General features: G+C 40.4%; 2 protein-coding genes across 2 annotated transcripts in view; one reads left to right on the top strand and one right to left on the bottom strand.

Annotated features, from left to right (window-relative positions):
- LOC128705743 (uncharacterized) overlaps positions 1–8,181 on the top strand; it is a 37,836-nt gene extending 29,655 nt beyond the window's left edge. The window contains exon 6 of the mRNA XM_070084461.1: positions 8,042–8,181. The gene's annotated coding sequence lies outside the window, so the exon portion shown is untranslated. The remainder of the gene's footprint in view (positions 1–8,041) is intronic.
- The window catches only part of LOC128688494 (protein P200), a 224,990-nt gene continuing 202,775 nt past the window's right edge, over positions 4,418–26,632 (bottom strand). Inside the window, exon 12 of the mRNA XM_070084463.1 lies at positions 4,418–8,284. Coding sequence (XP_069940564.1) covers positions 8,003–8,284 — 282 coding nt within the window. The 3' untranslated portion in view covers positions 4,418–8,002. The remainder of the gene's footprint in view (positions 8,285–26,632) is intronic.

Below are 26,632 nucleotides of genomic sequence, written 5' to 3'. Positions count from 1 at the left end.
TCTTACAGATGCCATCACCAATCTTCAATAAAGGTAAGTAAAAATGTTATTTTATATGTATTTAAATTTATTAATAATTGTACACTATATTTGTTGTGTGTATGTGAAACTCTACTGTAATACTATATAAAATGTATTTTTTGTGAATATTTAACAGTTTCTGGAATGGATTAATTGTATTTCCATTATTTCTTATGGGAAATATTGCTTCACCTTTCAAACTTTTCAAATTTAGAACTAGCTCCTGGAATGGATTAAGTTCGAAATTTGAGGTTCCACTGTAAATCTTGCATTTTTTGGTGTGAATAAAAATTTTTTTATGTGAAAAAACAACAAAATGGAATTCATCTATAAAGCATGGAAACATAACTAATAACCAGAGGAAATGTTATTTAAGTTCCAGAAATACCTGCATTGTTTATTCTGGGCCCTATTTTGCAATTGAAATATTTTGAACTGTGAAATTGGCCATATTACCAATTTCCAATCATTTTATTGGGTAGTTGAAATAATTGATAGGGCGATTTCTTATGTTCACTAGATAAAATGGAACACATGCTAGCAAAATATCTAAGAATTTGGTCTATTGGAACAATGTAATTGGCCAAAAATTGGACTCGGATTTGGCAAAATCGCTGATGCATAAATATCGCCAACACAGCAGAATTTGCGAGAGCGTAATTGCAAAATTTCATCAGTTTTTGATCCAATTTTGTGCTTTTTGTCTTATTACCTAAAGAAAGTTTCTCTAAAAATATAGAAATTTTTTGGAAATTCTTGGACCCTGTGGGGAATTTTGAGATTGGGGGTCTGGACCCTCAATGGGTTAAGCACTGTACTTGTATGGCTCACATATCCCTGAATGTGATATGGTCAGAGTTCTCAGCCTTCTGTTTGATTGCCGGTTGTCCTGGAAACTTCTCGGCCTTCTGTTTGATTGCTGATTGTCCTGGAAACCTCACATGACCTCCCTGAAAGCAACTTGCCATAGCCAGCTGAACCCTCGCTCATCTTTCATGGGGGCAGATTGTCGAACTCTCCTTCAACTGCATTCAGCCCTAATTTTTATCAAAGCTAGAGTATGGTGACCAGGTATACTCAGTGGCCTCTCCTGCAACTCTCTAAATTGATCCCATCCATCATCAAGGATTACATTTATGTCTAGGTGCTTTTCACTCCTCACTTGTCGAGAGCCTATATGCAGAGGCGAATGTTCTATCCTTGAACGATCACCGTGATGCTCATTGCCTCCACTATTTTGTCCTCTCTCATGACCTTCACGATCCTTGTACATACAGGATAGTAATGGTCATCAGTAGAGGTCTGTTATTTGTTCACCCACCCGTTTACTCCCTCCCTTTTCTCTTCATCTCCACTTGCTTTTGGCTTCTCTTCGGTTGCCCCCTTTATATCTTCATCTAGCATCTAACTTTTCACTTCCCCCTTGGGAGGTTCCGACAGCTCATGTCTGTTCTTCCCCACTGCCATCCGCAGAAGCCAAATACCTACAGTTACTTCTCGTTCTCCTTTTTCTAACTACTTCCGGTCTTATTCTCATGCCATCAGTGTACACTGATGGTTCTAAATCCTCTGACGGTGTCAGGTTTGCAGCAGTGTTCCTGGACAGCGTAGCGAAGTCATTTATTAGACTCGGCTACCATTTTTATAACTGAATTGTATGCAATTCTCATTGCAGTTATCTATATTGCATCTATGCCTACCTCAACATTTGTAGTAGTTTCAGACTCCTTTAGTGTTTTGCAGGCCATTAAAAACTTTGATTCACCTCATCCCCTAGTTCTTCGTATACAACCTTGGTTGCGCTGCATTTCTAGCAGAAAAAAGGGATTAATTTTCTGTTGGGTCCCTGGTCATAATCAGGGCAATGAGCAGGCAGACTCTACTATGTGGTCAGCAGTACATGACCTCCCAGTTTCATATAGATGTACAGTATTCTTATTCTCAGACTCTTTTTGCTGTCATCTCCTGATAATTTCCCAACTGTTGACAACAATAGTGATCTGAGTTGGTCCACAATAAATTGCCTTCTGTCAATCTACGTCTGGTTTTTGGCCCTCATACCATTGCCGTCATGTTTAGGAGACTACATTCCACCCACTTAGGTATTGGACATGTTGTCACTTCACTTTTGACATCTCCACTGCCCTAACATGCTTACCCAACCTGACATCCTCTGAAAGTTCCACTTCTGATCCCCTGAAGGGAGGTTCCTTGATACTGGTGAGGGGCTCTTGATCTAGGGAATTGGATCTGTGCATAAATTCCCTGAATGCCTTGTGCCCCCGTTTCCCTACAGGTGATGTATAATCCCTACAGGTTTAGTGCTCCTCTGTAATAATAATAATCCACCTCTGATGCAAACTTCCTCTGACTTCTTAACAGAAACAAACTTGTTGCACCAGCTTCATATGCTGCATGACCCTTGTGAGTTTAGTTCTTTTCTTTGGTTGTAATAATAATAACAATAATAATAATGCCAAGTGAGTGTAAAACGAAAGCCTGTAATTGTTTTACATGATGGTAGGATTGCTGGTGTCTTTTGTCTGTCTCATAAATATGCAAAATTACAGGTACATCTTGCCACTTCTACTTACACTTAGGTCACACTACACATATGTGTACAAGCATATATATACACACCCCTCTGGGTTTTCTTCTATTTTCTTTCAAATTATTGTTCTTGTTTATTTCCTCTTATCTCCATGGGGAAGAGGAACAGAATTCTTCCTCTGTAAGCCATGCGTGTCGTAAGAGGCGACTAAAATGCCGGGAGCAAGGGGCTAGTAACCCCTTCTGTATATATTACTAAATTTAAAAGGAGAATTATTATAATCAAAAAGAAGTGCTAAGCCACAAGGACTATACAGCTTTAAAAGGAGAAACTTTAGTTTTTTCTTTTGGGCCACCCCATCTCGGTGGGATATGGCTGGTATGTTGAAAGAAAGAATAATAATGCACCAACTTTAGCACTCGCCACTAGTTCCGCTAAACTTGTGTCTTGCACACTCCTACCCCACACGTCTCTAACCTCTGCATATTCCTTCTTTAGTACATTCCACCCACAATACTATATGACTTTTTTGGTTTAGTGCTTAATTTGATTATATTTAATTTCCTCCTGGTTTTAGCATACTCTTCCAAATTTGTCCCAACCTTTGGAACTTCATTCTTCCAAAAGAACTATCATTGACAATGAGGAATTGTGACAGTGTCCACTTCATATAGATTCATCTTTTAATCCCACATCTCTCCACAGAACCCTAGCATTTACTTTTTTAACAGCTCCATCTATAAATATGTTAATCCTTGTGGGTTTAGCACTTAGTTTTGATTATGATAATGGAAGTGATGTAAGGAGGGAGGCATATATGGAGAGAAACAGAGGTTAAGAGAGTGGTGAAGCAATGTAAAAAGAGAGCAAATGAGAGTGGGTGAGATGTTATCAACAAATTTTTTTAAAAATAAAAAGTTTTGGAGTGAGATTAATAAGTTGAGAAAGCCTAGGGAATGAATGGATTTGATAGTTAAAAATAGGAGTTATTAAATGGAGAGTTAGAGGTATTGGGAAGATGGAGGGAATGTTTTCAGGAACTGTTAAATGTTGATGCAGACAGGGAAGGTGTGATTTCGTGTATAGGACAAGGAGGAATAACATCTTGTAGGGGTGAGGAAGAACCAGTTGTGAGTATGGGAGAAGTGCATGAGGCAGTGGGTAGAATGAAAGGGGGTTAATTATTATAATAAAAAAGAAGTGCTAAACCTACAAGGGTCATACAGTGCTGCAAAGGGGGGTAAAGCAGCTGGGATTGATTAGATAGACAGAAATGTTAAAAGCAGATGGGGATATAGTTTTGGAGTGGTTAGTATTTTTATTTAATAAATATATGGAAGAAACGGTTGGAGGGAGGGGGTAAAGGAGGTTTTGTGTGCGAGGGGTTTGAACTTTCAGCAAGCATGCGTGAGCGTGTTAGAAGAGCGAATGGAGACAAATGTTTTTTATGAAATGACATGCTGTTGGAGTGTGAGCAAGGTAACATTTATGAAGGGATTCAAGGAAACTGGCAGGCTGGACTCAAGTCCTGGAGATGGGAAGTACAGTGCCTGCACTCTGAAGGAGGGGTGTTAATGTTGCAGTTTTATAACTGTAGTATAAGCACGCCTCTGACAAGACAGTGATGGAGTGAATGATGAAAGTTTTTCTTTTTTCAGGCTACCCTGCCTTAGTGGGGAACAGCCAATGTCTTAATAATAAAAAAAAAAAGTTAACCATGATTCTCTTCAAGGGAGGTTCCTTGATGCTGGTGGAGGTCTCTTGATTTAAGGAATTAGACCTATGCTCTAACATAGCCAAAGTTGTTGTTAAGGAATTTAAGGAAAGGAGCATTAAGACTGACACTTAAGTTTTCATGCTATATTCCACACTATCACAGCATTATTTCATCAGCAATTATTTTTATATGGTTAATAATTCAAATTAACAATATACCTTTATTAAAAAAAAAAAAAATCCTTAACTGAAGAAAACCATCCTTGTAAACTTTCAAAATATGGAGAATAATAGAAGACCTATTTATCCCTTGAATGAATAGTTTTGATATTAAAGTAGTATATAAATATGAAATAGTACCTCGTACTATCTTCTAGACAAGTTTCGTTAGTCAACACTTGTTTTTTGAGTGAATTTACACTAATACAGTAGATATCCCAGTGCTGAAATACATAATGAAATGCTACCCTGTAAATTATATTTCATGGTAAACTCACTAGCCATGCATACCTCTTAAAAACCTCCCTCTTAAATTTTATGCAATATATTCTTTTAAATAATATACATTACCATATTTGAGTGGTTAGCAGATGAAATGATAAATATTAAGACACAAAAGGCCTGTTTAATGGTACAAATTATTATATTTGAAAACTAGCACTAATCCTGTGTGGACCATACAATTAACAGTGCAGATTGTAATTATTTTCAATAAAAATATAGGGCACCATTAACATTTTTCTATAAGTTTTGATCAGGCCTTACCTTTATGTATATTTCTGTGTAGTACAATGGCCATAAAAATTGAAAATGCTTATAACAAAAAACTGGACAGTTGGGTGCTCACAAAGATACATACTGTACAGTATGTGTAAACACATATATACAGACACAAAGGCATATATACATGCACTGGCAAAAAAAAGGGAACAGATAAATAATCATGCACAATTGCATGCACAGAAACAAATATAAACTTTTAAATTTATGGTAATAAGCACATTATTTCATGTATGAATTATCATCTTGCATGTGAGCACTAGTAAAGACATTTAATTTCAGGTTAAACATATGGAAATCTTTCTTTTCAAAGCTGTAACATTAAACTTGGTGTTAAACAAGCAAACACTTTTGGCCACTGACCCCTGAACATTTGAGCAGTGGTAAGGCACCTTAGGAAGTTGTCTGACCAATAAGCATCTGGTCCTGACTAGCAGAGCATGTGAAATTGAAACCCCAAAAATGTACTTTCAAGCAACTACATACTACATTGCTCCTGTAGCTTAAATATGTAGATACTTCAATAATTCTAATGAAATATACGGTATTCTAGATCTCAAGCACCAATTATTTTCTTTTAGGAATTTATTAAAGAGCACCAATTAAAATTCTGTAATTATTATTTTGTGCATACCAATTTATTTACAAGCCCATCCTAAATAAGTTAATGCAACACTGTGTGTGTGTTTTAGGAACAATCAGCTTACAAGCTGAACTTCCCTTAAAATAAACCTTTTCACAATTTCTTTTATTCATTAAGATATATTTTGCAACTGAATATATTCATATTTTAAATTTTGCATCAAAACTAACTTAGGAACAAACTAACCTTGTTAAAATTGTAAATTAGCTTAGTCTTACATATCCTAAATTTAAACTATAACTGTTTAACACCAGTGAAATACATAGTGTTCACAAAGTTCTTATTCATTTTAAAAAATTTATTAATATTTTTGACCTATTTTTGCAGATTTAATGTTCTGAGTAATAAGTCCAGTTTATAATTCTGAACTTACAGTCCACTAGTTTTGGCAAAGTAATGGAGTGTAAATTTATTGTTACAACAGCTTGGTGGAACTCCTGTCTCAAAATCGTAGTTTACTTCATTTGCACTGATCATGAAATAAATTTAGGATGACCTAAAATGATCTGTACAAAAATTAGGTTGGTTAGTTTTGGTAGAATATTAAAAATTACATTTTAATTCATGAAAATGTATGTTAACATATAAGAAAAAATTCACAAATGCACGTTTAGCAAGGTTTGCCTTGCTTGACAGACTTGTTTAAAAATGTTAGTGTGCTTAATGTGTGTATATATATATCCACAAAGTACTTTTTCTGATTTCAATATTTTTTTTTTTTAATAAAATGGTAACATACTACAATGCAGTACTGCACAAGTGAGAAGTGTACTATTATACAGCTTCACAGTTGTTTGATCTATGCAACCTCAATATGTGCACTTCTAGTAGTCAGTAACACAGGTAATCTCTACTCCAGTTCATTCTACAAATTGGCCTACATAGTTACTGGTATCTGGAAAACAAGCCTTAACAAACCCTTACGAGAAGTCTGAAGGCGTGATATCAAGGAAGCATGGTGGCCATTATACCCACCCAGTCTGCCAGAGAACTTCATTTTCATATCTATATAATAATTTTTTTCTTCAAAATACAAAAAGGACACTGTAAACACCCTGTACATACAGTTTTGTAATTAAGAAGCATACAAACCCTCTCAAATTATGCAATTATTTAATATCAACTAATCAAAATTTCATTTAATAATTGCAATAACTTTTAATGTTTCCCTGCATTGTCAGTTTTAGGACTGCATTGTATCCCAATATCTACAGTAAGTGGACAAGTGTAGGGACAGTGACATTGTGGCCACCAAGTTTTGAGTATCATAACTTGTCAGCATGTGAAAAAAAAAAGATACTGGTTTTCTTTCTGAAAACTCCTTAATTCATACTCCTATTATATATGTGAAGAATAAGTTATACCATGAATAGAACAATTCACACCTAACACTAAAATAAGAAATGGAACTAGTCAATTTGCTGTCCTGAACCATTATTAAATTTATGATGGTCTAGGACATTCAAAAATGTCTGGCCTCCATTTCAAATTGTGTTAACAGTAAGTTGTACTACCATTCTTCTGAAGGCAAATTCATTTGGTATCCATGACCCTTATAGGTTAAACCCATAAGGGTCATGAATGTAGTTAAATCATTTGGGAACCAATTGAAAACCAAATGTTGAATATAAAAAACTGACTTTTTTGAAAACTTGTTTACATTCATATTTAAACTTTAGACGATCATTTGTAATTAAATTTTACAGATTCTAAGACTAGTCCTAAATAAGAGATTTCAGTCTACTAAAGAAAATTGTCTATACAAAGCTTGAATTTTTTAGAAAGTATTATTCATTTATTATTAGTTGCTAAATGACATGTACAATAGCAAAATTAATGAAGAAACCTGACAAGAACTCTATTACAGCAGTGCTTTACAGTGTGGGGAACTGCAGTTTGCAATGGTAATGCTGTTTGACCCTTGTCAGTTTAGCACTTATAATAATAATTGCAATGGTAACAGTGGTTAGTACTTTGATACTGAACAATTAAGACAAGACCAAATAAATTATCACAGTGACAGGCCTAATGCCAAATGAAAACTATTAACTACAGTATTTCTTTGCATATAAATTTGATCATATGTAAAAGATTTTTGGCTACATTTAATACATTAAATTGTGGTCTATGCAAATATTTAGTTTTGCTTTGTTCAAAATATTTTGGTAGCATCTTCTGCTTGAAGATGGCAAGTTTAAGAATAAAATCACCACTATCCATACCTCATTACGACAGTAGCTTAAAAAATCTCTACCGAGAAATTCAGATTCACTTAAGAAGTGTACAGTTGTTCATATAGGTACCAGTGTGTTTCTCTCTTCTTCTGTCAGTTCTGGATGCCATACATCTACAATCAATACTAGCCGATATGAATCTCCTTCATGCCACACTTCATGTTCCCAGCTATCATCAAATATGAAGATTTTACCTTCTTGCCACGAGGTCACTTCAGTCCCAACTCGCAGACGGAGACCATCTGGCACCACCAAACCCAAGTGAGCACGTAGACGGCAGTTGGTGGGACCAGTATGAGCATAAACATGTGTATGTGGATGCATAACACTGAATTTCACCTGTAAACAAAAGTTTTTTATTTTATTATCACACCGGCCGATTCCCACCAAGGCAGGGTGGCCCGAAAAAGAAAAACTTTCACCATCATTCACTCCATCACTGTCTTGCCAGAAGGGTGCTTTACACTACAGTTTTTAAACTGCAACATTAACACCCCTCCTTCAGAGTGCAGGCACTGTACTTCCCATCTCCAGGACTCAAGTCCGGCCTGCCGGTTTCCCTGAATCCCTTCATAAATGTTACTTTGCTCACACTCCAACAGCACGTCAAGTATTAAAAACCATTTGTCTCCATTCACTCCTATCAAACACGCTCACGCATGCCTGCTGGAAGTCCAAGCCCCTCGCACACAAAACCTCCTTTACCCCCTCCCTCCAACCCTTCCTAGGCCGACCCCTACCCCGCCTTCCTTCCACTACAGACTGATACACTCTTGAAGTCATTCTGTTTCGCTCCATTCTCTCTACATGTCCGAACCACCTCAACAACCCTTCCTCAGCCCTCTGGACAACAGTTTTGGTAATCCCGCACCTCCTCCTAACTTCCAAACTACGAATTCTCTGCATTATATTCACACCACACATTGCCCTCAGACATGACATCTCCACTGCCTCCAGCCTTCTCCTCGCTGCAACATTCATCACCCACGCTTCACACCCATATAAGAGCGTTGGTAAAACTATACTCTCATACATTCCCCTCTTTGCCTCCAAGGACAAAGTTCTTTGTCTCCACAGACTCCTAAGTGCACCACTCACTCTTTTTCCCTCATCAATTCTATGATTCACCTCATCTTTCATAGACCCATCTGCTGACACGTCCACTCCCAAATATCTGAATACGTTCACCTCCTCCATACTCTCTCCCTCCAATCTGATATTCAATCTTTCATCACCTAATCTTTTTGTTATCCTCATAACCTTACTCTTTCCTGTATTCACCTTTAATTTTCTTCTTTTGCACACCCTACCAAATTCATCCACCAATCTCTGCAACTTCTCTTCAGAATCTCCCAAGAGCACAGTGTCATCAGCAAAGAGCAGCTGTGACAACTCCCACTTTGTGTGTGATTCTTTATCTTTTAACTAATCATTTCTAATTAGTTTTTGAAGGTGTTAAGTGGGAAAATTTGTACGCTTGCAACTATAGTCGTCTTTATAAACATCCTATTTTATATTTAGATGGGAGTTCCAAACTTTGAATGATCAAGGAGTGTCTAGGGCAAGGTGGCAAATCTATGAATTGTGCACCCAAGGTGGCACAAAAAAAAAACTTGTACTGTCTGTACTGCCATGCCAACATCTTTTTTTTTGTCTCGATTCTGACCATCATCTTAAGTTAGGACACACTTTTCAGGAAACAAGGAATGAAAAAATAGTCGAATGTTTTTATGAAATTTGTTTCAGGTAGTTCCAACTTAGTTCCTGCTGGTTTTGGGATTTCAAAGTTTCTTTTCAAAAAATGGAAAGCTCAGTGGTGAAGAATATATTAAAGAATCAGGGCTAGAATATGCCCCTTTTCTTTTTCTTTTTTTTTTCCAGAAAAAAATATTTAGCACATTACACAGTAAAAGATAGAATATTAACCCTTAAACTGTCCAAACATAGATTTACGTCCACGTGTGGGGGGCTCCGAACGTAGATCTATGTTTTTATTACATGCTTTCAAATGGGGAAAATCAAGGTCGGAGCGCTATGCACATGAATGTAGATCTACGTTTGGACAGTTTAAGGGTTAAGGATGGAAACATGGTACAGTAGCTCACAAAAGATAAGAGTACTGATGATACATCATCAGCTAGATTGGCCATTATTCCCCAATTTTGGTTGACTCTAACTTTACTTGAACATACCCAGAAACTGCAATATGTAAGGCAGTAATAAATGAACTGTCTAATCAACAGATTGACTTTTCTTCAAAAACTGTTTCTGTGACAACTGATGGTGCACCCAGCATGACTAGTAGAGAAGCAGGTTTTCTAAACATATTAGAAAGAATTTGTCGGATTAAGACCTGAACTAGATTAGTTTGTGACTTGAACAGCACCAAAAAATAAAGAAAACGAGGTTCTGAAACTCTTGGAATTCCATTAAACTTTTGACTGTCTGAAAAATTTGACTATGACAGTATTAATTAAGTATTTTCACATATTAAAAGGAGTCACTGTTTTTGGTGATGAACTTCATCACATTTAGTAAAATGGGCTTTTAACTAATTTTGGAATGCTGAATTCAAATTAGCTTTGCTCCTATATGTACTAGTTTCTGTTAAATAGAACCCCACAGTGAATGATTTCACCAAGACAAAGACATCAAGGAGAAGATATCAAACTTTGCAATCAGTTTGATAGCTGACTAATGCTGGCCACTGGTATGGAAGTGATACTGAACACAAAAAAAGCCTGAAAACTATGATGTAAATATGTTTCTTGTATGACTGTATGGAATTCTATTTTTGTTATGCATATATGCAATGAATTTGCATTAGGAAAGATTAGTTTTTGTCACTGCATGCACCACACTTAATCATCTTTCAACAAACCGGCTGTATCCCACTGAGGCAGGGTGGCCCAAAAAGAAAAACGAAAGCTTCTATTAAATTTAGTAATATATACAGGAGAAGGGGTTACTAGCCCCTTGCTCCCGGCATTTTAGTTGCTTCTTACAACATGCATGGGTTACAGAGGAAGAATTCTGTTCCACTTTCCATGGAGATGAGCAGAAATAAAAAACAAGAAGAAATATCAAGAAAATAGAAGAAAACCCAGAGGGGTGTGTATATACAGGTCTCCCTCAACATTCACGTTTTCAACTTTCACGGGCTTCACACATTCGCCAATTCCCAACTGCCAAATTCCCAGCCACCAAATTCCCAGCTGCCAAATCATATTTAAGTTTCCCGCCACCTGCGAGTCCCTACTACCCTCCCTCTGACCCCCGCAACTGGCAGCCAGCCCTCCCACCACTCAGTGTGGTGAGTGTTTTGTTTGTTCATTATTTGCTATTAAACTACAGTATATTATTATTATTATTATAATCAAAAAGAAGCGCTAAGCCACAAGGACTATACAGCGCTGCAGGGCAGGAAGGAAGCGAGGGCATCAGGTGGCAAAAGGGAGATGGATGAGTAATAGGTTACGGATAACAGCGGGGCAGTGGATGGTGAAAGGGTAAAGGGCAGCAAGAGACTGAACTAGAAAGGGCTGAGGGGAGTGCGAAAAGTATCATCAGAGTTTGTGGAGTAAATCAGTCGTTGTCAAGAAGTCAATGAGAGAGTCAGGATTAAAGGAGGGTCCATCAGCAAGAAGGGAAGGTAAAGAGAGAGTAGTAGAACGAAGACGACGTTGGAGGTAAATTCTGCGTGCTCGTTGATAGAGAGGGCAGTCTAACAGAATGTGGCTAATCGATACTGGAACTTGACACTGCTCACAGAGAGGAACAGGGTGCCTCTCCATGAGATACCCATGAGTAAGACGAGTGTGACCAATGCGAAGGCGGGAGAGAGTGGTCTCCCAACCTCGGCACTGATGACAAGAAGACGGCCAGTAACCTATGCTCGGTTTAATAGAATGAAGTTTGTTACCGAGCAGAGTTGACCAACGTTGTTGCCAACGGGTGCGAAGGTGGGTAGCTATTGCAGCAAAATAGTCCAGAAATGGAACACCTCGATAGGAAATTGGTAGGTCATGTACTGCTGACCGCGCAGCAGTGTCTGCCTGTTCATTGCCCTGTACGTCGACATGACCAGGGACCCAACAAAAAACAATATCTTTATATTTGGTAGAGATACGGCGTAGCCAAAGTTGGATACGGAGAACTAGGGGATGAGATGTATCAAATTTTCGTATAGCCTGTAGAGCACTAAGGGAGTCTGAGACTACTACAAATGATGACACAGGCATAGATGCGATACAAATAAGTGCTGCAAGAATGGCATACAGTTCAGCAGTAAAAATGCTAGCTGAAGATAGTAAATGTCCCCGCACGACGCTGTCCGGAAACACTGCTGCGAATCCGACGCCGTCTGAAGACTTAGAGCCATCTGTGTACACAGCGGTGGCATGAGAATGGGAGTGAAAGTGATCAAGAAAAAGAGAGCGGGAAGCCACCGTAGGCAGTTGAGCTTTCGAGCAAGGGAGTGAGAAAGAGCAGACCTGAACAGCTGGAACTTCCCAGGGGGGTAGGGAAAAGTGAGATGCTACATGAACATATAAAGGTGGTAACTGAAGGGAAGACAAGAGTGAATGTAGGCGAAGAGAAAAGGGATGGAGCAAACAGGGGCGGCGAACGAATAAAGAATGTCTACTAATATCGGTGACCATTCTATAAATGGAAGGATTGTATAGATCGCGAGAGCGTACATAGTAGCGAAGGCAATGGGCATCACGGCGATCAGACAAGGATGGAACATTCGCTTCTGCATAGAGGCTCTCAACAGGGGAAGAGCGAAAAGCACCAAGGCACAAACGTAATCCTTGGTGATGGATAGAGTTAAGGCTAGAGAGAGTAGCAGGAGAGGCCGCGGAATAAATCTGGTCACCATAATCGAGTTTCGATAAAACGAGGGCTGAATGTAGGCGAAGCAGAGTTCGACGATCAGCTCCCCAGGAAAGATGAGCAAGGGTTTTAAGAAGGTTTAGCCGGCTGTGACAAGTTGCCTTCAGAGAGGTTATGTGAGGTTTCCAGGATAACCGACGGTCAAAGAGAAGGCCTAGAAACCTGACTGTATCACGTTCGGGGATACGGGAGCCATAGAGATACAAAGGATGATCGGAGATAACAGAGCGTCTAGTGAAAGTAATTTGGTGAGTTTTGGTACTTGAAAATTTAAACCCATGCGTGGTGGCCCAAGTGGAAACACGGTCGACCGCATGCTGAAGAGAAACTGCAATAAGATGACAGTCAGCGCCTGCACAAGCAATAGCGAAGTCATCAACATAGAGTGATGACCAAATATTGGGTGGAAGAACAGAGGCCAAATCATTTATAGCAAGGAGAAAAAGTGTTGTGCTTAGAACACATCCCTGAGGGACACCTTCAGCTTGGACGAAGTCCGGGGAAAGAACATTATTGACTCGAACACGGAAATGTCTGTCAGTTAAAAAGTTCTTAAGGAAGGATGGTAGATTGCCTCGGAGGCCTAAGGAATGGGCCTGGGCCAAAATATTATACCTCCAAGTTGTGTCATATGCCTTCTCAAGGTCAAAAAATATGGCAATAACTGAGTGATTATTCGCAAAGGCATTACGAACATACGTATCCAAGCGCAGTAAGGGGTCTATGGTAGAACGACCCTTACGAAAGCCATATTGACTAGCGGAGAGACTGTTGTGTGTCTCTAAATACCACATTAAACGTCGATTTACGAGACGTTCCATCACTTTGCAAACTGCACTAGTAAGAGCGATGGGGCGATAGTGGGAGGCATCATGTCCTGTACTACCCGGTTTGCGGAAAGGGAGAACAATGACAGATTTCCACAGCTGGGGAAGAACTCCTTGTGCCCAAATAAGATTGAAGAGGTGTAAGAGGACTACAAGGGCTGACCGATGTAAATGTTGTAACATACGAATATGAATGTCGTCAGGCCCAGCTGCCGATGATCGGCAAGCTGAGAGCGTTGCCTCCAGTTCTTGAAGTGTAAAAGGCACATTATACTGTTCTTCTCTGAGAGAAGAAAAGTCCAAGGGCACTAACTCTCTGGCAGACTTTGAGGAAAGAAACGAGGGGCATAGATGGAGCCCTCGGGAAATACGGACCAGATGTGTGCCAAGTTCAATGGCAACGTCGAGAGGGTTTGCTACATCAACACCAGCGACCCGTAGAACAGGAGCTGGGTCAGGAGAGTATTTACCACTCAATTTCCTCACTTTTTTCCAGACTGCACTCATAGAAGAAGCAGAGGTGATGGTGGAAACATAGTCTCGCCAACAAGTGCGTTTAGCTTCACGGATGACACGGCGAGCGATCGCACGCTTCTGCTTAAAATCAAGAAGTCTCTCAGCGGTTCTATTGTACCGGTACCTGCCCCATGCAGCACGTTTCAAACGTACTGCACGAGCACAAGCGGGAGACCACCAAGGCACTCACTTCTGAGAATGCCTGCCTGAGGTTTGGGGTATAGAATGAGAAGCTGCGGTATAAACTGACGTCGAGAAGATGTGTAGGAGCTCATCAATGGAGGATGAAGAAGGAACCTCACTAAAAGCAGTGAGGTGTGAGTAAAGATCCCAATTTGCCCGATCAAATTGCCAGCGAGGGCTACGGAAAGGTGGTGAATAGGAAGGAGAAGTAAGAATGATCGGAAAATGATCGCTGTCATGTAAGTCTGGTAGAACAGACCAGGTGAAGTCTAGTGCAGTGGAGGAAGAGCAGACTGACAGATCGATGCAAGAGAGAGTATGAGTACGAGGATCAAAATGGGTGGGAATACCCGTATTTAAAACATGGAGGGGGTGAGAGGCGAGAAAAGCCTCCAACTGAATGCCACTTGAGTCACAATGAGACCCCCCCCAGAGGAAATGGTGGGCATTAAAATCACCAAGTAACAGAAGTGGTGGTGGTAAGGATGAAACAAGAAAGGCAAAGTCTGGGATAGAAAATGCTCGAGAAGGAGAGAGATATAAAGAACATATTGTAAACCACTTATTCAAGTGGATACGGGCTGCAGTGTAATGCAGCGAGGTATGGACAAATAGTTGACAGTACGGAATATCATTGCGTAGAAGAAGGGCACTTTCATTAAAGGTCCCATCTGAGAAAGGATCCGAAGAATACAATAAATTATAGCCTGAGATAGGTTGGAAAACAGCCGAGTGTAATTTTGGTTCTTGTAAGCAAGCACCAACAGGGGAAAACCTGGAAAGCAACATCTGAAGCTCACCCCGATTACCCGAGGCCGCGGATATTCCACTGTAAATAGGCCATGATTGGCGATGAAGAAAATATCAGGAATCTGTAGGTAAAGGCACCTACGGACTAGAGGGGTTAGAAAAGTCAACGTGTGGTGGCATTGGAAGATGTTCAAGTAGCGAAGGAACAGAGCGTTGCGAAGAATGGGGTTGTGAAGATGGAGGAGAGGGAAGAGAAGGAACAGGAAGTGAGTCAGTGTCCATTGAAGGTTTAGTCTCTGCAATATATTCTGAAATGGCTTCAAGTGTTTCTGAATTCAAAGATGTATGGGAGACCATATTGGAGATAGGAGGAGGAGGGTGAGTAAAGATTGGGACAGTAATGGACTGTACCAAAGTAGAGGGGGAGGGAAAAGTGTAAGGGACTGGAGATGAAGTGTGGGGGGACACAGAAGAGGCAGAAACCTGGGAGGTGGCAGAAGAGGGAGAAACTTGGGAGGGGACGGGGGTGGAAGGCATAGTACGAGGAGGAGGGTGAATCTCCACACTTGTAATAGAGCCAGAGAGAGGGGAAGAACTAGGTACAGAGACTGGAAAGGTAAAGTGTGGAGGTGGAAGAAGGGAAGGAAGGGGCAAAGAAGATTTGAGCAATGTGGATTTTTTGGACTTCTGAGTAGAGGGGCGATTGGTATTAGGTGTCGTACGTGGTCTTGTCGATACTGGGGCTTGTGAGGAAGGACGCGAAGATGTGAGAACAGACCGAGTTGTAGTCGGGACGTCAGAGCCAAGGACAGCAAAAGGATTAGATGCCGTAGTGGCTATGGGAGGGGTAACAACAGAGGAGGCTGCAGAAGATGGGACCCCAGAAGTGGGGGGATGTTTGGAAACACGAGAATAAGAAACACGGGGTAGTCTCCCTTGGAGGCGGAGATGAGTAACTGCCATAGCATAAGGGAGACCTTCTGCCTCTTTGAGGCAACGGATTTCACGTTCATTTAAGTAGACCTGGCAACGGCGGGAGTACGAAGGGTGAGCTTCATTACAATTAAGGCAAGATGGAAGTTGACTGCAAGATGTATTAGAATGGTCGTCGGCACCACAGACTGGGCATTCGGCCATAGATCTGCAATATTTCACTGGGTGACCAAAACGCCAGCAATTTCTACATTGTTGCGGTGTAGGTATCACCTTTCGAACTTGTAACCGATGTCCCGCGACATATACAGAGGACGGGAGTTCTCGGCTGTCAAAAGTTAAACGAGCCACATTGCAAGGGTGACGTCTCCGACCCCGGGCAGGAAGGACATAAGTGTCTACTTTGAGGATTGGGAGATCCTGGAGTTCCAGCTGTTCAAAAATGTCATTGCCACATGACTGGAAATTCTGTTGGACTATGGTATGGGGCAGAATGACAGTACCACTACAAGAATTAAGAGAAAGATGTTTTTCAATAGTGATAGGAGTAGTATCGATATTCGAAAGGAGAGAAAGATCATGAGCTTGGGTAGCATTCTGGACAGTGACGATGCGCGTACCGCTCTTGAGAGTGTGAAATGAAATATCTCTGCCAACATGACGCAGGAGCGCTTTGCCAATACTATGGTCAGAAAGGTAGGCAGAAGAAGAAGTTGGTCTTAAAGTAAAGAATTTAGTCCATTGTGTGGTCCGAAACTGAGCGTGGAGAGGGAGTGCTTGACGTGTCGGTCTTTTCCGAGTAGAATGGGAAGGTAACGAAGGAGCATCATCAGGAGATTGACGTTGGCGTTTAGGAGTAGGACCGGAGTTGGTCCGGCATGAAATGGGCGGGCGATTCGAAAATTGCCGTACCGTAGAGGGAGAAGCCGGAAGCATAGTCAAAGGAGAGCGGAGTTCAGACAAATCGAAGGAGTCAGTCGAAGCCCCGGTACCTGAAGCGGGTGAGGAAACAGCACCAGCAAGAGGTACAGGGGCATCAGGAGTGTCCGAAGAGTGGTCTAAACACAAGGCAGGGTCAGAATGGGGTGCGGTATCAAGAAGGGGCCCGGGGGTAGTGGTTTCATGGACTAGGGCTGCCATGGTTAGGTTACTCCTTTGCTTTTTGTTTTTAAGAAAAAAAAAAAGAAAGAAGAAAAGAAAATAAAAATAAAAAAAAGAATAAAAAAAGGGGGGAGCGGGGAGGAATAGTTCCCAGGAGGAATGAAAGGGCCGGAAATCTCCCTCCGCGCCCAAGAGGACTCAACACCGCTAGTAGCGCAGATGCAGCATGGAACCCGTGCCATACCCTACCCTTCATGCCAGTAAACCAGCAATCCGGGATAGCAACCTCACATCTGCCGAGCTACCTCGGTGGACAAAAGAGAGGGCGGCCGGATATCCGCCACAAAGCATACCTCCTTCAGCCACCACCCCCGGAATCCGAAAGGTGGCTTCCAGAGATACACCCGTCGCCCAAAAGACACCCAAAGCTACTCCGGGATACCGGAGAGGGATCGGGACATCCCCAGGCAATCCAGATTCCACGGCAAACTACACCACCGCCAAGAACCTCAACGGAATGGGATGGACCCCGGTGTCCTTTCCCCTACCTAGGAACTAGCGCGCCTGTGGGAGAAATCACGAAGGCCAAAAAGAGGAAGGGCAAAAGGGAGGGGTGAGGAGGAGGAGGAGGAATGGAAAAAGGGGAGGATGGGATAGGGGAGGGGAGAATGGGGGGTAATTAGGTTCAGTCTGAGGAAGAAGACCGACAGGGCTAATTCCTCAGACCAAGAGCCTCCTTCACCACACCAAGGAGCCCCCCTTGAAGAGGAAACTACAGTATAAATAATGTAAACCCATTCAAGTCATTTGCAAGTCCCAAATGAGTGGATAGAGTTATCAGAGCTTACTTCTTGGGTAGCATTGAGGACTGGGTTGGGAAAATGTTTCGTTAGTGGGATGAATTGTAAAGGACCTGCCGAGCATGGGCCAACAGGCCTGCTGCAGTGATCCTCATTTCGTATGTTCATCAACCACTATCACAACTGCTTCCACTCTACCACCACCATCTTTGTATTTTTCTACAAACCTTTTCATAAATTATGTGTTTCTCACATTTTTACCAAAGGGCTGGCACTAGAAGCTTTCTTTGGTGGTAGTGATGGTGGTAGAAGGTAGTAGTGATGGTGGTAGTGGGTTCCTTTAGTGATTCAGTGATTCTACCAACTCCTCCAATGTTGTTGGAGTTATATAGGGCTACAAAAACCACCGCCGACTCAGCTGCTGCTTCACCACCATTATGGACGGCTTACACTCAGTGGCCCTTATATACCCAACAACAACACAATACAACACGTCTCGTGACATACGTAATGACTTACTTTATTCATTCTAGAGTATATTCCATGTTTCTATGTTATTAATATTGTTTATTATGTCATATTAGTTGAATTGTGATAGATAAGTAAGCCATAGAGTTGATATTAGTGTCATATTCTCCAACAATAAACTTGCCATCCCTCCCTCACACAAACAAATAGCCAATAAGAACATAACAATGGAAGAACACTGCAGGTCTACTGGCCCATACAAGGCAGGTCCTTATCAAAATGACCTCCACCCAAAGCTACCCAAGAATTTACTCCCGTACCCAATGACACAAATCAAACTCAGCTCCTCCAACTTGTATATTTGTCCAATCTCTTCTTAAAGCTACCCAAGGTCCTAGCCTCGATCACCCTACTGGTAAGTGTGATGTTAAATAAGAACTTAAGAAAGTAGGAACACTGCAACAGGCCTGCTGGCCCATACTAGGCCGGTCCTTCACAAATCCAACTCACTAACAGAACAAATGCTACCCAAGCAATAAGCTCAGGTGCAAGTCCGACTCAAATCCAACCCCTTTCACTCGTGTATTTATCCAACCTAAATTTGAAACTACCCAAGCCATAGCTTTTAGAACATTGGAAAGGAGGAACACTGCAATAAGCCTGTTGGCCCATATTAGGCCAGTCCTTCACAAATCCAACCCACTAATAGAACAAATGCTACCCAAGCAATAAGCTCAGGTGCAAGTCCGACTCAAATCCAACCCCTCTCACTCGTGTATTTATCCAACCTAAATTTGAAACTACCCAATGTTTTAGCTTCGATCACCCTACTAGGCAGACCGTTCCACTCATCAACTACCCCTATTACCAATGTTCATTTATACATTTTATTAGTGCCCTAGAGTCCTTATGGAGGGGGATTCCCCTTCCAAATAACCTCTCTTCCCTCTCTCCTCCTCCCTGTCTTCCATTCATCAACAACAGCCTTCAATAAAGGTAACTGTCATGTTGAATGTTCATTCTTTTGTGCATGTAAATCTATCTTTTAGGTAAAAAAAAAATTTTGTTGATACTTCTGGGTGTCTGGAACGAATTAATTGGATTTACATTATTTCTTATGGGGAAAATTGATTCGAAAATCGTCCATTTCGATAATAGTCCCACTTCCAGGAACGGATTATGGACGATTATTGAGGGATCACTGTAATTCATTCCAGCTCTCAGGAGGCATGACAATATAACCCTAATATCAACTCCATGGCTTATTTATCTGTCACAATTCATCTAATATGACATAATAAACGATATAAATAACATAGAAACCTGATACACACTCTAGAATGAATAAAATACGTCATTACATGGACGGCGGAGGGAGGAGGATTGTAATCGGGAGTGTTCGCACATTCTTGCTATGAAAACATCAAAGGTGTTATTATAAGAGAAAACTGAGTTTGTGAGGCTACCTGAATTAGATCTGGTGTACATACGACATTTACATACCTTGGAGAAGAAATCCAGAGTGGCATCTCCTGTCATGAGTTCACACTTTTCTTAAGAGCTGCTATATGTACAATTTTTATGTTTATCTCAACACTATGCATCTCCTGTGAGGTGTTTCTCCGTCAACCATGGAGCACAGATTCAATTCCATAGATCAAGAGCACCTCACAACATACATATGTACTACTACTACTACTACTACTAATAATAATAATCATTATTATTATGGGATACGGCCAGTGTGTTGAAAGAAAGAATAAATAATATGAACACATTTATGAAAGCATATTAAACCCACCAGTTGATGTGTACTTGACCCGTGACGTGATTTGTTTACTCTTGAACATCAGCATAAATTGAACATTTCCGCTAATTTGAGCTCAATTTCAAGGTACAGTAGTTTTAGTTCGTAAACCATTCAAAATCGTCTCTATTTCTGTAATATATCAAATGATAATATTTCTGTAATACAGTGGACCCCCGGTTAACGATATTTTTTCACTCCAGAAGTATGTTCAGGTGCCAGTACTGACCGAATTTGTTCCCATAAGAAATATTGTGAAGTAGATTAGTCCATTTCAGACCCCCAAACATACACATACAAACGCACTTACATAAATACACTTACATAATTGGTCACATTCGGAGGTAATCGTTATGCGGGGGTCCACTGTATATCAAATGAGACCAAGAAAACGAGAATACAACCATAAATATCATCTGAAAATACATCGCAAAGTCGCTGTTTTAGACCAAAAACAGTTTTTTTTTTCATTATGCACTGTGTGCATAATGATCACACAGACCCATTCTCTCATATGTAGGTCTACCAGCTTTCTCCTGCAAGAGTTTAGGCACAGTTTTACGGGACTGACTTTGGCTTTAACCCGTTGACTGTCGCGGCCGTATATATACGTCTTACGAGGTACCGTGTTTGACATATATATACTCATAAATTCTAGCGGCTTCAAATCAAGCAGGAGAAAGCTGGTAGGCCCACATGTGAGAGAATGGGTCTGTGTGGTCAGTGTGCACCATATAAAAAAATCCTGGAGCACGCAGTGCATAATGAGAAAAAAAAAACTCTGGCCGTTTTTTTTTAATTAAAAATGCCGAATTTGTGGTCTATTTTCGTATAGTATTTATGGTTGTATTCTTGTTTTCTTGGTCTCATTTGATAGAATGGAAAACATATTATAGAAATAGAGGTGATTTTGATTGATTTTACTATAAAAAGAACCTAGAAATGGAGCTCAAAGTAGGGGAAATGTTTGATTTTTTCCAATGTTCAAAAGTAAACAAATGATGCCATTGTCCAATAAATGTCCAACTAGCCATTCTAATATGCAGTCATGGATGGGTTGACATTATTTATACAATTATTACAATATTGCAGTAGTCTGCATAATAGTAAGTCTTCTATTTTTTGTTTGAATAAAAATTCAAAATAAAAAGTAAGAGTAATATCAGAGGGGCCTGGAGACATGACTGGTGAACAAAGAAAATGTTATTTTAGAGCCAGGAATGTCTGCATTGTTCATTCTGGACCTTATTTTGAAATTGTCATATTTTTTAGTTTTCGTGAAATTGGCCAAATTGCAAACTTCTGACCACATTATTAGGTAGTTGAAATCGGTAAATGGGCAGTTTCTTGTACTCAATCGATAGAAAAAATGGAGTTCTAAAGAAATAGCTATGAGTTTGGGCGACTGGAACAACGGAATTAGCCGAAAATAGGGCTCAAAGTGGGCGAAATCGCCGATTTGTACACAATGCCGAGGTCGCTAACTTCGCGAGAGCATAATTCCGTCAGTTTTCCATCAAATTTTTTTTTTTTGGTGTCATTACAATCGGGAAAAGATTCTCTATCATTTCATAAGAAAAAATAATTTTTTTTTTAAATTTTGCGACACCAGGAGACACCTCAGGATTGGGGGTTGCGACAGTCAAGGGATTAAAGCCGTAATTTTATGGGACCAACCTTGAAAGGGTTAATCGCCTCTGACCACGTGAATTTAAGTTTATACATAATTAGAATATGATAGTTGATGACTGACATTAGATAAGTTTAAAGTCTCTCATGCTATAATATTCAGTCCCCTCAAGGAAGGTTCCTTGATGTTGGTGAGGGGCTCTTGATTTAGGGAATTGGATCTGTGCTCCAGTTCCCCAAATTAAGCCTGAATGCCTTCCACATCCCCCCCCCAGGTGCTGTATAATCCTCCGGGTTTAGCGCTTCCCCCTTGATTATAATAATAATAATAATAATATAATATTCAGTAAAAGACACTGCAACAGCTTCAGTCCTCATACCAAGCTACAAATCCATGCGCACAAACCATACAAAAGACTTAACCTGATTTTTGTCTAAAAACACTTAAGTATTGACTTGGATCTTTAGGTGGAAATTATTTACTGAATCTGATATTTACCTCAGAGCATAGTGAATAACATCAAATATATCTATAATCTCAAGGAAAGTCAGGTTGTAGGTGGCGTTTACTTCCCTCAGTGTTTTAAAAATGGCTGAGTCAGCAGAACAGGTCAGGAGACAACAACACGACACAACCCCCGATAAATGGAATTGAGGGGGATTTGGAAGGATAAAACCATTGATTAAACCTTTCTGGTCTTCCAGAATGGAAAGGAGTTAGAGGTTAATTGGTGAAGTCAGACTGAAGTGAGGTGGGAAGGGGAGTGTGTAATAATAATAAAGGGTGAACTATAAGGGGTTTGTGAAGTTAAGGGAAAAGTGAGCAGTGAAGAGGGAATTTTACTAGTACAGTGGACCCCCGGTTAACGAACTTTTTTCATTCCAGTAGTACGTTCAGGTGCCAGTACTGACCGAATTTTTTCCCATAAGGAATATTGTGAAGTAGATTAGTCCATTTCAGACCCCCAAACATACACGTACAAACGCACTTACATAAATACACTTACATAATTGGTCGCATTTGGAGGTGATCGTTAAGCGGGGGTCCACTGTAATTCAGTGGTGATTGCTAAAGCAGATACTAAGTGTACTAGGGACTGGAAAAGAGAAATACATATTATTGTATATGAGTAAAAAAACGAAGAGTGAAAATGGCAGGCATTAGGGGGGGTACAGGCTGCCATAATTATATTTATCTTTCTTCTTCAATTCCATGAAGAAAGAAATCAGTCATGGGGGCTGGAAAAGGTGAATGGAGTAACAGTGCCCTGGACAGTAAAAGCCCAACAGTTGCCATCCTACCAGAAAAGTAAATGTCACTATCGCCGCAAGGTATGGCAACACCGCATACCCAAACAAAAACAGTGGTACACAGCTCTTATTGTAGCGCTCTTAAGTGGTGATATCCAAATTAATCCAGGACCTCAAACTATTGTGCAGAGGCAAAACAGACAGATAAATGACGGTGATAATGACGGTCTAGTAGCTAGGGATGATAACCTTAACTCCATATGTAATGCATACATAAGTCAATGTGAGACAATACAGCCATTATTATCTCAAACACCACTAAACAGGTGCATACACTGTACTAAAGTACGCATGAAAAACAGAAAAGGCACCTTATGTAAAATGTGTAAGGGGTGGGTGCATGATGGATGTATGTACAATTATAACAACGGTGCCAGAATTCATTTTGTGTGTAACAAATGCACTTTGGCACAGTTACCCTTTAGCAGTGATGACATTGATTTACCTAATTTTAATACAAATGACCCATTGCCATATATTGATGATTATGATTGTTTTATGAAAACAGGCCTTCACTTTATTCATGTCAATGCAAGATCACTTCTTCCTAAATTGGCAGAGATTAGGATTCTAGCTAACAAAATTAAGGCGGCAGTTATAACCATCTCTGAATCTTGGTTGGATGACACGGTGACTGACGACGAGGTCAAAATAGAAGGTTACAATATAAAACGCTTAGATAGGAACAGAAAGGGTGGTGGAGTATGTGCCTACATTAGAAATGACTTAGCTTACAACCCAAGACCTGATTTAAATAACAATAAACTGGAGATTCTATGGTTTGAAGTGCTGCTTCCCAAGACCAAACCCATCTTAGTAGGAACTAGTTACCGCCCTCCTACCCAGGACCAGTTCTTAGAAGACTTTTCCAGCCTTCGATACTGTCAACCACAATATATTATGTAAGAGCTATCGGTATAGGTTCTGTAGACTGGTTTAAGTCCTACCTTAGCAAAAACAATTGCGAGACAATAATACTGGGCGACTTCAATATCTGTTTTCAGCAGCAAAATAACGAGGACAACAAACTATCATTACACCTAGGGAAAACTGAAACCATTCTCTTTGGCACAAAACATAAACTGAGAAGGGTAAATAATGTTCAATGTAATGGGGAGCAAAAGGTATAAGCAAATTCTTGGTTTAAAGCTATCAAATCGGAATTTGTTAAAACAATCGAGATTGAGTGCATATTTTATGTAACATAGCAGCCATGTAAACAAATCTCACATTAATTTAGGAATGAATGTTCTTTGGTTCAGAGTTTCACTTTTTCATAAATTATTAATTTTAAGAAGAGGAAACAAGTAATGTGAAGCCATGAGGCAACTGTTTGTGAAGTCCCAGAAGTACAGGTATTTTTTTCCATATGCATTCAATGATCAATTTTTACCATGTATGAAATAGTGAACTAAAAACCACAGTATAAATTCGGTAATGATGTGCGGTATATTAGCCTGTGTTTATTGTATACAGATTATGATTAGTACAAGAATACTGAGAGTAACAGCTTGATGTATGTTAACAATGTATGAACTATGACAAAACTGTTTTATAATTCTCACTTTTAAGCAGAAAACATCTCTAAAGTACAGTGGAGCCCCGCCATTTGGCAGCCGCGACTTTCGTGAATCCAACTCGGCAAAATTTAGCTTTGCGATTCATGATGGACTCGTGATTCGGCGACCGTCCCGTACGCGTGTTCCCGTCACCACGCACACAAAGCCAGTCTCCCGCGCCATTCACACTTAGCGTGCCACTGTTTACCAGCACGTGACTATCACCCCATGGGTTCATACAACACATTTCATAATAATCCATTGTTTTTTGTGCTTGCAACTGCTAAATAAGTCACTATGGGCCCAAGGAAAGCTAGTGCCAGCCCTTTGGTAAAGAAAGTGAGGAACACAATCGAATTCAAGAAGGAAATAATTGAAAAATATGAGCGGAGTGCGTGTTACAGAGCTTGCCAGGATGTATGGCAAACCCCATTCAACCATCACTTCGATCGTGGTGAAGGGAAAGGAAATAAAGTGTGCTGTTGTTGCAAAAGGGGTAGGTATGCTGACAAAAAAGAGATTGCAAACCATTGAAGAAGTGGAAAGGTTATTGTTGGTGTGGATTACCCAAAAACAGTTAGCAGGAGAAAGTATTATGCAGTTGATATGTGAAAAGGCAAGGCAGTTGCATGACGATCTTATAAAGAAAATGCCTGCAATGAGTGGTGATGCTTGAAGGCCAGCAAAGATTTAAGAAGCGTAGTGGCATGCACAGTGTGTAAAGGCATGGTGAGGCTGTCAGTTCTGACAAAAAAGCGGCTGAGAAGCTTGTACAGGAGTTTAAGGAGTACAAAGACACTGGAGAATTCAAACCCCAACAAGTGTTCAATTGTGACGAAACAGGTCTCTTTTGGAAGAAAATGCCAAAGAGGACCTACATCATGCACTCCCAGGACACAAGCCTATGAAAGACGGGCTAACTCTCATCTTTCTTTCTTTCAACACACCGGCCGTATCCCACCAAGGCAGGGTGGCCCAAAAAGAAAAACGAAATTTTCTCTTTTAAATTTAGTAATTTATATGGGAGAAGGGGTTACTAGCCCTTTGCTCCCGGCATTTTAGTTGCCTCTTACAACACGCATGGCTTACGGAGGAAGAATTCTGTTCCACTTCCCCATGGAGATAAGAGGAAATAAACAAGAACAAGAACTAGAAAGAAAATAGAAGAATACCCAGAGGGGTGTATATGTATATGCTTGTACATGTATGTGTAGTGTGACCTAAGTGCAAGTAGAAGTAGCAAGACATACCTGAAATCTTGCATGTTTATGACAGACAAAAACACCAGCAATCCTACCATCATGTAAAACAATTACAGGTTTTCGTTGTACACTCACTTGGCAGGACGGTAGTACCTCCCTGGGCGGATGCTGTTTACCAACCTACTACCTAAGACTAACTCTCATGTTTTGTAGTAATGCTAGTGGGGATTGCAAAGTGAAGCCTTTACTGGTGTATCACTGAAAATCTCAAGAGTGATCAAGAAAAACAGTGTTGCCAAGAGTAATTTGTGTGCGATGTGGAAGGTTAACAGTAAGGCATGGGTCACAAGGGAAACTTTCCTTGACTGGTTTAATGACATGTTTGGCCCCAGTGTGAAGAAATACCTCCTGGAAAATAAATTGCCACTCAAGTGCCTCCTGGTAATGGACAATGCTCCTGCTCATCCTCCAGACTTGGAAAAGCAAATGGTGGAGGACTTTACTTTCATCATGGTGAAGTTCTTGCCTCCTAATACAACTCCTCTCCTCCAGCTCATGGACCAGCAGGTCATTTCAAACTTCAAAAAAAACTACACCAAAGCAGTGTTTCAAAAGTACTTTTAAGTGACCTCAGATACTGAACTGACCCTAAGAGAGTTCTGGAAAGATCACTTCAATATCCTCACTTGCATAAACCTTATAGGT

This window comes from Cherax quadricarinatus, chromosome 13 (assembly GCF_038502225.1).
Source record: "Cherax quadricarinatus isolate ZL_2023a chromosome 13, ASM3850222v1, whole genome shotgun sequence".
NCBI classification, from domain to species: domain Eukaryota; kingdom Metazoa; phylum Arthropoda; class Malacostraca; order Decapoda; family Parastacidae; genus Cherax; species Cherax quadricarinatus.
The sequence above is the reverse complement of the archived record's forward strand: the minus strand, read 5'-3'. Positions and strand labels throughout refer to the sequence as shown.